General features: G+C 53.4%; 1 protein-coding gene across 2 annotated transcripts in view; it reads left to right on the top strand.

Moving 5' to 3' along the window:
* The window catches only part of arhgef16 (Rho guanine nucleotide exchange factor 16), a 66077-nt gene that overhangs the window by 11254 nt on the left and 41013 nt on the right, over window positions 1–13810 (top strand). For both annotated transcript variants that reach the window (XM_033048582.1, XM_033048581.1), the window contains 3 exons: window positions 5762–6380; window positions 7230–7281; window positions 9602–9768. In XM_033048582.1, coding sequence (XP_032904473.1) covers window positions 5787–6380; window positions 7230–7281; window positions 9602–9768 — 813 coding nt within the window. In that variant the 5' untranslated portion in view covers window positions 5762–5786. The remainder of the gene's footprint in view (window positions 1–5761; window positions 6381–7229; window positions 7282–9601; window positions 9769–13810) is intronic.

Genomic DNA, 13810 nt, shown 5'->3' on the forward strand with positions numbered 1-13810 from the left:
CAGTCCCGCACAACTCCATACGGCTCCGGCGATCGAAGTGGGACCGGCCCCGCAAGGCCGTACGGCTCAAGCGACCACGTTAGGTTGCGCTCGCCGCATGCAGTCACATGCTCGTGGGACAGGCCCTTAAAACTATTGCTCTGCCTGACATTATTCTTCCCCACTCTGCCTCAGAGCCAGGCTCGTGGCCACAGCCCTGCCTGCCATTGCTGCTCATCCCTGACTGGTTATCCCCCCCCCCCCCCAAAAGTATCCAAAAGGATATACTTGTTTTGAAGGGAAAAGGCCAAGGGGGTCACCTGCACTGTCTACTCCCTTTACTCATGGTCTCCCACCTAGTCTCTCTGTACGTTAGGCATGACCACCTCACTACAAGTCGTATTTAAGAAACTCTCATGATCGCATGGTTTTCCAGCTGTAACTCCAGTTCTCTGTGCCTTTCTGAAAGATTCCGATGATCTGTGATTGAAGTGAAGTCGTCAATGATTTTTGGGTCAGAGAACATTCCCCTCCTGTTGCTGATTGGACGTCTGCTCACTGACATATCTGTGTAACATATAACTTATTGTAATAATCATCCACAGTTTGTCAAGTCAAATCCAGAAATCCGTGCTATCAGTGGTTCCAGGGTGAAAGGTGAAGTTTACAAAGTCACGGGATCCAGGAGATGGTCACCTGGTAAGAGCTGTGACCGCTCCTTCAACACTGGGCTTGAATCATGGAACCTCCTTCCCAACAGCAATGGGAGACTACGGGTGCTGCCTGTACGGAGTTTGTACGTTCTCCCCGTAACCTGCGTGGGTTTTCTCCGAGACCTTCGGTTTCCTCCCACGCTCCACAAGACGTACAGGTTTGTAGGTCAATTGGCTTGGTATAAATGTAAAAATTGTCCCTAGTGGGCTTAGGACAGTGTTAATGTGCAGGGATCGCTGGTCGGCACGGACTAGGTGGGCTGAAGGGCCTGTTTCAATATCTAAACTAAACTAAACTAAATCCCTTCGTCTGAAGGACCGCAACCGTTCAAAAGGTTAGTTCTCTTCAAGGGAAGTGAATATTGTCCTCGCTAGTGAGGTTTAGTTTAGTTTATAGATACATTGTGGAAACAGGGCCTTTGGCCCACTGAGTCCACACCGACCGGTAATACACCGACCCGCACACTAATGCTATCCTACAATGTTTAGGAAACATTTAATAGGTACATAGATAGGATAGTTTTAGAAGGATATGGGCCAAATGCAGGCAGGTGGGACTAGTGTAGGTGGGACATGTTGGTTGGTGTTGGGCTGATGGGCATGTTTCCATGCTGTATGACACTATTACCAAGACAAGGTATTACAACTGTGAAACAGACAGTGTTGGAGTAACTCGGCAGATCAGGCAGCATCTCTGGAGGGGATGGACAGGTGATGTTTTGGGTCGGGACATGTCTTCAAAGGTATTTCAACCTTGGTATCAGCACTCATCTCACGGATCAATTAGTCATGGCACAGGCCTCTCAAAGAGAAAGCAAGTTCCCTGGTCACTTCCTGCTGGATCTCGTATTGAATCATCTTGGAATCTCCCCAGCAGCACAGCCTGGTAACTCCCTTTGACTACCTTTAACGCTCGTCCCATTGAGATCTTCTGAGACTGGAGCAAAAGGGTAAACTGCGGTCAGCTTCAGTAGTTGGAGATGTCATCCATATTGTGGAATTATCTTTACCCTTGCGCAGTGACCCTGGGAAGCTGCTGGATCATCGCCTGTGTTTTCCCATCCATGGGTTTCACGAGCTATAGTACTTTGAATTAAACTGAAATGAAAGCTCAGGTTTGCCACACCCAGGCTTTGTAAAGCGAGCTTTTACTCACAGCATCAGCGGCTGAATCCAGTCTGGTGTAACTCGATCAGTCGCACCCTTGCCCTCTGAATCAACAGGTTGTGGGTTCAATCTCACGGGCTGGCACAAAGGAAAAATCACACGGTCCAAGGTCCTGTTTCCAACAATGACCTGGATCAGCTCCCCACTCTGCCCTGTCATGTCGTGTTTTGTAAGTTCTAGCAGTAGAATTAGGCCATTCGGCCCATCAAGTCCACTCTGCCACTCAATCATGGCTGATCCATGTTTCCCTATCAACCCCATTCTCCTGCCTTCTCCCAATAACCCCTGACACCCGTACTGATCACAAATTTATCTATCTCTGCCTTAAAAATTGGCTGATCATCCAACTCAGTATCCCGTACCTGCCTTCTCTTCATACCCCCTGATCCCCTTAGCCACAAGGGCCACATCTAACTCCCTCTTAAATATAGCCAATGAACTGGCCTCAACTAACTTCTGTGCCAGAGAATTCCAGAGATTCACCACTCTCTGTGTGAAAAATGTTTTTCTCATCTTGGCCCTAAAAGATTTCCCCCTTATCCTTAAACTGTGACCCCATGTTCTGGACTTCCCCAACATCGGGAACAATCTTCCTGCATCTAGCCTGTTCAACCACTTAAGAATTTTATAAGTTTCAATAAGATCCCCCCTCAATCTTCTAAATTCTAGCGAGTACAAGCCGAGTCTATCCAGTCTTTCTTCATATGACAGGCTATTCGGCCCACCGAGTCCGTGCCGACAAGTTTTCCCCACACACAGACTTTAGTGTGTGCAGGATGGTGTGAATTAATAATTATACCAAGCCAATTAGCCTACAAATTAGTCAGTCTTGGAATGTGGGAGAAAACCGGAGATCCCAGAGAAATCCCACGCAGGTCACAGGGACAATGTACAAGCTCTATACAGAGAGCACCCGTAGTCAGGATCGAACCTGGGTACCTGGCGCTGTAAGGCAGTAACTCTACCACTGCGACACCGTGCAGTCCAGTTGTGGCCACACAAAATATGCCACAGTGCTGTGTAAGGAGCTCACTGGGGAAGACGGGTCTCTCCCTGGTGTATTGGGCAATACCAACATATATTTGATTGCTGCTTCTTAGTGGGAACGTGCCTTGTATAAAATCTGGCACTGTGTTACAGGAACAGCACATCAAGCGTTCTCTGGGTGGTGACGTGGTCTGCAAGGTTGAATTTACCAAGCTGTTACTTTCCCTGCAAACCCCACCCAGGTCACCAGGAACGTGCTTGGATGGTGAAATGTGGGGTCAAAGTCTGGGGTGGGCGGTAGGGCTGTGATGACACCTCCCTCGCTCTGCGTGCCACTTGAAGACAGGAACTGTGAAGGCAAAACTACACTCTGCTGAACAAACCGGCTCTGTAAACGTGTTGCATCTTGTGCCATGATTACCAGGACGCTGAGCATTCTCACGTTTCAATCCCTGGGAAGGGCCAACCTCCACCAGCAAACAATCGAGAGATAGGCTTGCATCATGCAGGCAGTGTTTCCCAGACCTCTTTATAGTCAGGGAAGTGCTTTTGGAATGCTGTTGCTGTGGTTATGCACAGTAGTTGTGTAATGCCCCTGTCCCACTTAGGAAACCTGAACGGAAACCTCTGGAGACTTTGCGCCCCACCCAAGGTTTCCGTGCGGTTCCCGGAGGTTTTTGTCAGTCTCCCTACCCGCTTCCACTACCTGCAACCTCCGGGAACCGCACGTCTGGGTCAGCTTCAGTTGTGACGACTAATGTGAAGACCACGTGATCCTCATGGTGGGGACCTCATGGTGAGAGCTGAACAAGTCTGGTACTAGTTTCATGCAAAGGCTGATTCCTCTTCCTCTCACACTGTGCAGAACTGGTTTACTTCAGACTTTAGAGATACAGCGTGGAATCAGGCCTTTCGACCACCGGGTCCACGCCGAACAGTGATCGGCATGTACACTAGCCCTATCCTACACACCAGGGACAATTTTACAACTTACCAAAGCCATTAACTTACAAACCTGTATGTCTTTGGAGTGTGGGAGGAACCTGGAACACCGTACAAGTTCCGTACAGACAGCACCCGTAGTCAGGATCGAACCCGGGTCCCGGGGGCTGTAAGGCAGCAACTCTACCACTGTGCCCCTCTGCTGACCTGTCATGTCTGGGTGCCACCTTGGACAGTGGTGTTGGTCAGCTATCTAACTGTGGAAGGCAGCACAGTTACATGAAACAAAAAGGTGGAGTAACCCAGCGGGACAGGCAGCATCTCAGGCTAGGAGGAATGGGTGACGTTTCAGACTGAAGAAGGGTCTCAACCCGAAACGTCACCCATTCCTTCTCTCCAGAGATGCTGCATGACCCGCTGAGTTACTCCAGAATTCTGTATCTACCTCTCTTTCTCAATGTTTACCTCATCTATTATCTCAGCTATGTCTTCCTTTCTATGAAGAATACAGATGTGAGGGAGTCATGTATTGCCTCGGCTGTACTTGCTGCCTCCACGAATAGATCTCCTCATCACTGTGGTCTTTGGTTGACAAGCTGCTGAATTGTTGAAAATCGGTTTATAGGCCAGCTGTCCTTGGTGGTGAACCTCAGTGTCTAATGTGGGGTTCAGTCTGAAGATGCAGGCCATTCAGAAACAGCATGGAAGAATCTTTAGACCTGAATCGGTGCTTGGTGCTTTGGGAACGCTGTGTTGAGCAGCAGCTGAGCTTTAGTGCTTGGTGAACACGATGACGCCAAGGCAACTCCCATTACTTGTCACTTGCCTGCAATGAGACCATTCAGCCCATCTTGACCATGCTGTCTGCAATCCTCTCAGTCCCATTCCTCCTCAATTCCCTTTGGCAATTAAATGTATTCTCCATTTAGCTACAGGAATGTGTAATATAAACTGTTTGTCCATGGAGCATAGGTCTAAAATATAAATACTAATTAGTAGAGTTGCTGCCTTGCAGCGCTAGAGGTCCAGGTTCGATTCTGATCTCAGGTGCTGTCTGTATGGAATTTGCACGTTCTCCCTGTGACTGTGTGGTTTTTGTTCAGGTGCTCTGGTTTCCTCCCACACTCTTAAAGACGTGTGGGGTAATTGGCCTCTGTATATAAAACATGCCCCTAGTGTGTATGGAGTGGATAGGAAAGTGGAATAACTTAGAACTAGTGTGAATGGGCGATGGATGGTTGGCATGGACTCGGTGGGCCGAAGGGTCTGTTGCCACATTGTATCTCTAAACTAAACTAATTAATCTAGCAGCACATTGTTGGGATATGGGAGCATATGGCCCAAGTTATACACTTACTGGGAGAACATGCAAACTCCACACCGTCGGTGCACCCCGTGAGATGTGAGGCAGGTGTACTACCTGCGGCCCTACTGTGCCACCTGGGGCAAGAGTTGATGGAACATGGTGGGAGGTTAGAGGGGATGTGCTGTCCTGACCATGGTGTTGCTGGGTGCTGTTCACATTGTCTGTGGGAGGGTCCTTCAAGAATGAGCAGTAGAGTTGCTGCCTCACAGTGTCAGAGACCCAGGTTCAATCCTGACTACGGGTGCTGTCTGTACGGAGTTTGTACGTTCTCCCTGTGACCCTCTGTGTTTTCTCCGAGTGCTTCGGTTTCCTCCCACACTCCAAAGACTTACAGGTTTGTAGGTTAATTGGCTTTGGTAAAGATTGTAAGTTGTCCCTGGTGTGTGTAGGATAGTGTCATTGTGTGGTGATCGCTGGTCAGCATGGGCTCGGTGGGCCGAAGGGCCTGTTTCCGTGCTGTATCTCTAAAGTAACGAGCAGCTTTGTATCCGAGATGACATACCTGCCACGATTGCTGGAGCAGATGGGAATGAAATAGTTTTGTTGATAAAAGGCTGTGTATTGGAGGCAGCAGTGACTTTGTCATTGTGATTGTGTCCTGGTTTAGGAGCTGAGCGAGGGAGTGAGAGCCGATGGCTGGCGAGCAACAGAGGCCGGGGATTCACCGTGGGGCTGGAGCCGTGTCTCATCGGTACTCAGATACCGACCTGGAGGAGAGGGCCCAGGCTCTGCTGCTGGAGCCCAGGCTTGGGTCGGACCTGCAGATCAGCTCTGGCGTGGAGGGGCAGCGGTCGCCGAACGGTGTGGGATTGGACAACCTGGGGCTGTGCGGTGCCAGCTCGATGCCCTCGCTGTGTGAGGTGCCGCGCGTGGTGCTGAGCACGGAGAGTGCTGCGGCGTTGAAGCTGGGCCACCAGCAGCTGATCCCCAACAAGCTGGCGGAGACCAGCAGACCCAGCAGGTGGCAGCGAGGCAGCTCTCCCACTGGACGCAGGGACAGCGGGCGCAGGGAGGTCCACAGCATGCCCCCCTCCGACCTCTGCTACATGGACGGCAAGGAGCCGAGCACCACCCTGCAACGTAACCGTCGCAACCAGTCCTACAAGGTGGCCACCGGCGGCTTCACCGACTTCACCAACGACAAGGAGCTACTGACCGTGCCCACGCTGGTGGCCGTGCCAGAGACGGCGGCACCGAGGCCCGCACGGAGTCCTGGCAGGAGCAAGGTGGGCACCGAGCACCCGCGGGCTGGGGGTGGGAGTGGGGGGGACGGGTGTGGTGGGGGGAGGCACTGGGAGACGGGGCGGCACTGGCAGGGGTGGTCGGCACTGGGGGTGGGTGGGGGGGGTCAGCGATCAATGTGGGGGCTGGCATTGGGTCGACATCGGTGCAGTTTGGGCAGCACCATGGGGGGGGGGGGGGGCTTGGAGCTCCCGTGATGGGGCTGGGGGCCACGGCACTGGGTGGGGGTGCAGGTGACTGGGGCTGGGGGAGATTGCACTGGGCGGGAGTCTCAGCCACAGTGTGTGTGACTTGCAGGAGGGAAGGTTCACTTTGCCACCATCTTCACCCAGAGCCCAACATTGATGCAGTCACACACATATGCAGCACAGTAACAGGTCCCTTGCCCACCACTGACTGGCTGGCATCCATTGCATTCTCCCCACATTCCCATCACCTCCCCCTCCCCCCAACATATCATCATTTACCTCCACCATCGCTGCCTGGTCTGCTGAGGCTTTCTGCTTTTGTTTCACATCTCCAGCATTTGGGTTTTAAATTATATTTTCATAAACTGGGACTAGACTTCTGATGGGTCAGGTGCCTGGGGGGAGTGCAGATGGGATGAGGTGGGGCAGCCCCAGTGCCGAACGGCTGAGGGTGGGGAAGGGGGGACTAACCTTGTCCGACCTTATTGAGGGGAAGGGGAGGTCGAGGTGGATATTTAATTAAACAAGTATCGCCCGTGGTTTAAGGCAAGAACTGGAGCTATGGAATAGAACGTATTTATATGATTTGTGCCGTATTCTGGATGCTTTGCTGAGTTTGTTATTTTAACGCCCCTTCCTCTACAGCGGACCCTGGGACGGAAGAAAGGCACCCGGAACCGGAGCTCCTTTAAGGATGGTGAGTGTGGGTGTGCAGGGAGCGTGCCCCTTCAGCTCTAGCCTATCCAACCGGTCGACAAGGGGGGACGTTAAGGCTTTTGGAAACTACATTTTCAAATGGAGCGGTGTTTACCCGGGAATGGGCCAGGGCTCTGGAATTAGATAGTTATATAGTCTATGCCGTGCATGCTGATCAAGATTCCCTATCTACACTAGTCTCACATGCCCACATTTGGCCCATATTCCTCTAAACCTTTCCTATCCATGTATCTGTCCAAATGTCTTTTAAATGTTATTATAGTACCTGCCACAACTACCTCCTCTGGCAGCTTGTTCCTCACGCCCATCGTCCTCTAGAAAACATTTCTCCTCGGATTCCTATTAAATCTTTCTCCTCTTACCATACATCTATGTCCTCAGGTTCTTGATTACCCTACTCTGGCTAAAAGACTGCAATGAACTGATCTATTTCCCTCAAGATTTGCTACAAGATCACTCCTCTTCATTCTGCACTCTAAGGAATGAGGTCCCAGCCTGCCACCCAATCTCTCTCTGTAGCTCAAGCCCTCGAGTCCAAGCAACATCCTTGTGTAACTTCTCTGCAAAAACACAGATAAACATAGAACATGAGCACAGCAGAAGAACATACTCCTCGGCCAATAATGTCTGTTGCAAATATGATGTGACCATCAATTCATTGTGTGACCATCTCTTATCCACTTGTGCATAGTCTATATCCCTCCAATTCCTGCATATCAACTTGCCTCTCCACAAGTTGCTTGAATTCCTCTATCATATATGCCTCAACCACCACCCCCCAGCAGTGTGTTCCAGACGTGTGTTTGTGCCCCGGGCTTCTCCTTAAACTTTGCTCCTCTCACCTTAAAGCTAAGCTGTCGACACGATCTATGCCTCTCATAAATGTGTGTGTGTGTGTATATATATATATATGTATATTTCTTCTCACCACAACCTCTGGTGTTCTGGAGAAAACAATTCAAGTCTCTCCAACCACTTTCTGCAACTGATATCGCCCTAATCCAAGCAACATTCCGGTAAACCACCTCTGCATCTGAAGCCCCTGCATCCTTCCTGTAATGGGGTGACCAGAACTGCACGCAATATTCCAAATGTGGTTGATCCATATCTCGCTGTACAAGCAAACATGTACTGAAGAGTCTGAAGAAGGGTCCCAACCCAAAACGTCACCTATCCTTTTTCTTCAGAGATGCTGCCCGATCCACTGAGTTACTCCAACACTTTGTGCCAGTCTACGGCATTGTCTGAATGTGTGAATGAGCAGGGGATGTGTTGGGGAGTGGGGTGCGGTGCATGGGCAGGGAGTGTTTGGTGAGGAAGAGGGGAGTGTGCTAGTGACCCCGGTGAGAGTGAGGGGGGGGGGGGGGTCGGGGGCTCGGGCGAGAGAGCAGGAAGAGTGTTGGCGGCGTTGGGACTTTGAACAGACGACAGCACAGAATGAGCCTGTGAAACCGGTATGTCAGAGAAAGATGTCAGGATCACAAAGTAGCTGGGGGCTGTGGGATTTGGTTATTGACTGCTCTGGGCCCAATGAGGTGAGGAGGTTTTAACAAGCTGATTTGTAATTCAGATTAGTTCAGCAAACTCCTGGAGAAGACCTGTTACATTCCCCGCCTCCCTGTCAGCTTGCTGACTGGCCCTTAGTGTGGGACGGAGAGAGAGCAGGAGGGGGAGAGAGCAGGAGGGGGAGAGAGCAGGAGGGGAGAGCAGGAGGGGGAGAGAGCAGGAGGGGGAGAGAGCAGGAGGGGGAGAGAGCAGGAGGGGAGAGAGCAGGCGGGGAGAGAGCAGGAGGGGAGAGAGCAGGAGGGGAGAGAGCAGGAAGGGGAGAGAGCAGGCGGGGAGAGAGCAGGAGGGGGAGAGAGCAGGAGGGGGAGAGAGCAGGAGGGGGAGTGAGCAGGAGGGGGAGAGAGCAGGAGGGGAGAGCAGGAGGGGAGAGAGCAGGAGGGGGAGAGAGCAGGAGGGGAGAGCAGGAGGGGGAGAGAGCAGGAGGGGGAGAGAGCAGGAGGGGGAGAGAGCAGGAGGGGGAGTGAGCAGGAGGGGGAGAGAGCAGGAGGGGAGAGAGCAGGAGGGGAGAGGAGTGGATCTGTCAGAGCCAGGTAGCTATCGATCAGCAATGGCAGAGGGCCAGCCAGCTGAGAACCCCATCCTGGGTGCTCTCCGCCGCCTCTCCCTCCTGGGCAGCTGGGAGGGCTTGTTACAGGGAGCGGAGGTAACCCTGGGCAACCAGGGGACTGGTGGGACTGAGCTGGGGACTCTGTATGAAGCGGTCAGCTCGTTCCTGAGCAGGCTCCTGTCCTCAGACCCGCGGCTGTACCAGGAGGTGCGGGAGAGGGGGCTGGGCATGGTCCCAGAGTCCGACGACGACCTGCTGGAGGACACGGAGCATCTGGAATCCCGGGAGTCCAACGAGAAGATCGTGGTCCAGAACTACCGGCCGCCACAGATGACCTGGAGCCAGTTGCCACAGGTGAGTGTGGCCATCTGGTGCGTTGCCCTGGAGAATGCTCGCTCTGCATTCCCCCTGTGTGTAGCTCCTGTCTGTGTGTGGGTGAACAATGCAGCTGTGGCTACGTCCAGTCTAAACGTGCCGGCTCCATGCCGAGGCTGAGCAACACGACGTGCCAACATGCCAACATGCCACAGCCCCAACATGCCACAGCCCCCAACATGCCACAGCCCCAACATGCCACAGCCCCCAACATGCCACAGCCCCCAACATGCCACAGCCCCAACATGCCACAGCCCCCAACATGCCACAGCCCCCAACATGCCACAGCCCCAACATGCCACAGCCCCCAACATGCCAACATGCCACAACCCCCAACATGCCGCAGCCCCAACATGCCAACATGCCGCAGCCCCAACACGTCACAGCCCCCAACATGCCACGGCCCCAACATGCCACGGCCCCAACATGCCACAGCCCCCAACATGCCAACATGTCACATCCCCCAACATGCCACAGCCCCCAACATGCCACAGCCCCCAACATGCCAACATGTCACATCCCCCAACATGCCACAGCCCCCAACATGCCACAGCCCCCAACATGCCACAGCCCCCAACATGCCAACATGTCACATCCCCCAACACGCCACAGCCCCAACATGTCACATCCCCCAACATGTCACATCCCCCAACATGCCACATCCCCCAACATGCCACAGCCCCCAACACGTCACAGCCCCCAACACGTCACAGTCCCCAACATGCCAACATGCCACAGCCCCCAACATGCCACAGCCCCCAACATGCCAACATGTCACATCCCCCAACATGTCACATCCCCCAACATGTCACATCCCCCAACACGCCACATCCCCCAACACGTCACAGCCCCCAACACGTCACAGCCCCCAACATGCCCCAACATGCCAACATGCCACAGCCCCCAACATGTAGCAGCCCTCAACACGTCACAGCCCCCAACATGCCACAGCCCCCAACATGCCACAGCCCCCAACATGCCAACATGCCATAGCCCCAACATGCCACAGCCCCCAACATGCCCCAACATGCCAACATGCCACAGCTCCCAACATGCCACAGCCCCCAACACGCCACAGCCCCCAACATGCCAACATGCCACAGCCCCCAACATGCCACAGCCCCCAACAGGCCAACATGTCACATCCCCCAACATGCCACAGCCCCCAACACGTCACAACCCCCAACACGTCACAGCCCCCAACACGTCACAGCCCCCAACACGTCACAGCCCCCAACACGCCACAGCCCCCAACATGCCAACATGCCACAGCCCCCAACACGCCACAGCCCCCAACATGCCCCAACATGCCACAGACCCCAACATACCACAGACCCCAACATGCCAACATGCCACAGCCCCCAACATGCCAACATGCCACAGCCCCCAACATGCCACAGCCCCCAACACGCCAACACGCCAACATGCCAACATGCCACAGCCCCCAACTAGCCAACATGCCACAGACCCCAACATGCCAACATGCCACAGCCCGTACATGCCACAGACCCCAACATGTCACAGCTCCAAACATGCTGCAGCCCCCAACATGCCAACATGTCACATCCCCCAACATGCCACAGACCCCAACATGCCAACATGCCACAGCCCCCAACATGCCAACATGCCACAGCCCCCAACATGCCACAGCCCCCAACACGCCAACATGCCAACATGCCACAGCCCCCAACTAGCCAACATGCCACAGCCCCCAACATGCCAACATGCCACAGCCCCCAACATGCCACAGCCCCCAACATGCCACAGCCCCCAACATGCCAACATGTCACATCCCCCAACATGCCACAGACCCCAACATGCCAACATACCACAGACCCCAACATGCCAACATGCCTCAGCCCCCAACTAGCCAACATGCCACAGCCCCCAACATGCCAACATGCCACAGCCCCCAACATGCCACAGCCCCCAACATGCCACAGCCCCCAACATGCCAACATGTCACATCCCCCAACATGCCACAGCCCCCAACATGCCAACATGCCACAGCCCCCAACATGCCACAGCCCCCAACATGCCAACATGTCACATCCCCCAACATGCCACAGACCCCAACATGCCAACATGCCACAGACCCCAACATGCCAACATACCACAGACCCCAACATGCCAACATGCCACAGCCCGTACATGCCACAGACCCCAACATGTCACAGCTCCAAACATGCTGCAGCCCCCAACATGCCAACATGCCACAGCCACCAACACCTTTCAGCCCCCAAGGTCCCAACACCCCCCTCAGCCAGTCTTAAACATCCTTTTGGGATTTATTTTATTTAAAAACTCCAAGCGGGTTTTTCCTCCTGTCTTGAAAAACATTCCTCCCTCAAATCCACGTAGCAGGTGTTTGCATCTACATAGAACAACTAACAGCACAGCACGGGTACAGGCCCTTCAGCCCACGCTATCTTTGCCCAACGTGATACCAAAATAAACTGCTCTTATCTGCCTGCATGTGGGTTGTGTCCTTCCATTCCCAAAATATCCATGTGCCCATCTTAAATACCACTATTGTATCTGCCTCCAGCTTCAGCATCCTGGGGATAAAGGTTGTGACCTAATGCCCTGTCAATGCCTCTTGTAATATTGCATACTTCTATCAGGTCTCCCCTCAAACAGGTCAGTGGGGGCGCTGCAAGCCGGCGCCCTGTCAGCAGCGTGTCAGTTTTTCTGCTTGTTTTGTTTTTTTTAGTGTGGTTTAATGTATGTTTTTAATGTTTCTCTGTATGTCTTGTGAGGGGGGTGGTGTGTGGGGGGGTGGTGTGTGGGGGGGTGGTGTGTGGGGGGGTGAGGGGGAAACCGCTTTGGTCGCCTCCTCCACGGAGAGGCAACTTTTTCCAGGTCGCCTCCCCCGTGGCCTAACAGCAAGGATCGGCACGGCCTTTCCCGGAGACGCGTCTGGGGCTTCAGCGGCGGGTGCAGCGCGGACTCTCAGCGTGGAGCGGGCGAGCCCTCGCTGGGGCTCGCCGGAGGGGAGCGCTCCGTTTTGCTGGACCGGGCAGCCAGCAGCCTGAAGCCGCGGTCTGCAGAGCTCCAGCTGGCGCGGCATCTGCAGCCCGGGATCTAACGTTGGGGACCCGGGGGGAAGAAGAAGCTCCATCGGCCGGCCCGCGGCCAACTTCTACCGCGGGCGTGGTGGCGACTTACCATCACCCATGGAGGGGAGCTTCGTCTGCCGTGCTTCTGGCTGCGGCGTGAACTTTAAATCATCGACCGCCGGCCTGCGGCCTACACCAGCCTGAAGCCACGGTCTCCAGAGGGGAAGAGCTGATCCTGGACTTACCTTGACTTTTCCCTTGTCCTTTTATCATCTGGACGCCCGCAGCAACGGCTGCGGATGGTTGAGGTCCCGACCACGGGGGAAAATGGAGGAGGACTGGCCAATCTGTGCCTTCCACCACAGTGATGAATGCTGTGGTGGATGTTTGTGCTAAATGTTTATTGTGTTTGTGTGTTCTTTATCATTGTACCGCTGCTGACAAATTCATTTCACTTGCACTTTATGTGCAATGTGACGAATAAAACTGATTGATTGATTGATTGATTGATTGAACCTCCAACGTTCCAGAGAAAATAACCATATTTCTCCTAACTGTTACCCTCTAATCCAGGTAACATTCTGGTAAACTTCCTCTGCACTCTCTCCTGTAATGCCTCCACATCCTTCCTGTAATGGGGTGACCAGAACTGTATGCAATATTCCAAATGAGGTCTAACCAAGGTTCCATAAAGCTGTTCCCTCAATTTGTGGAGTAAAATATTCCAAAGGTGCATCCTAGCTTGTTACGGAGAGGAGCTGCATGGATCATGCATGGATCATTAGAATGTCGGGAGAGCTGGTGACGGGATGGATGGGAATTGTGACAACAGTGGAATCATTAAATTCAGGAATAAGTAAATGTCCAGTGGATAGCTGGAAGCTTTCTGCAAACTGAAGGGATTGTAGGTGTCGGGCAGTGTTGTTAGAACAAAGGGCTTCAGCTAATCGCCCGCTGTTGCT

Source organism: Amblyraja radiata, chromosome 31 (assembly GCF_010909765.2).
Source record: "Amblyraja radiata isolate CabotCenter1 chromosome 31, sAmbRad1.1.pri, whole genome shotgun sequence".
Classification (NCBI taxonomy): Eukaryota; Metazoa; Chordata; class Chondrichthyes; order Rajiformes; family Rajidae; genus Amblyraja; species Amblyraja radiata.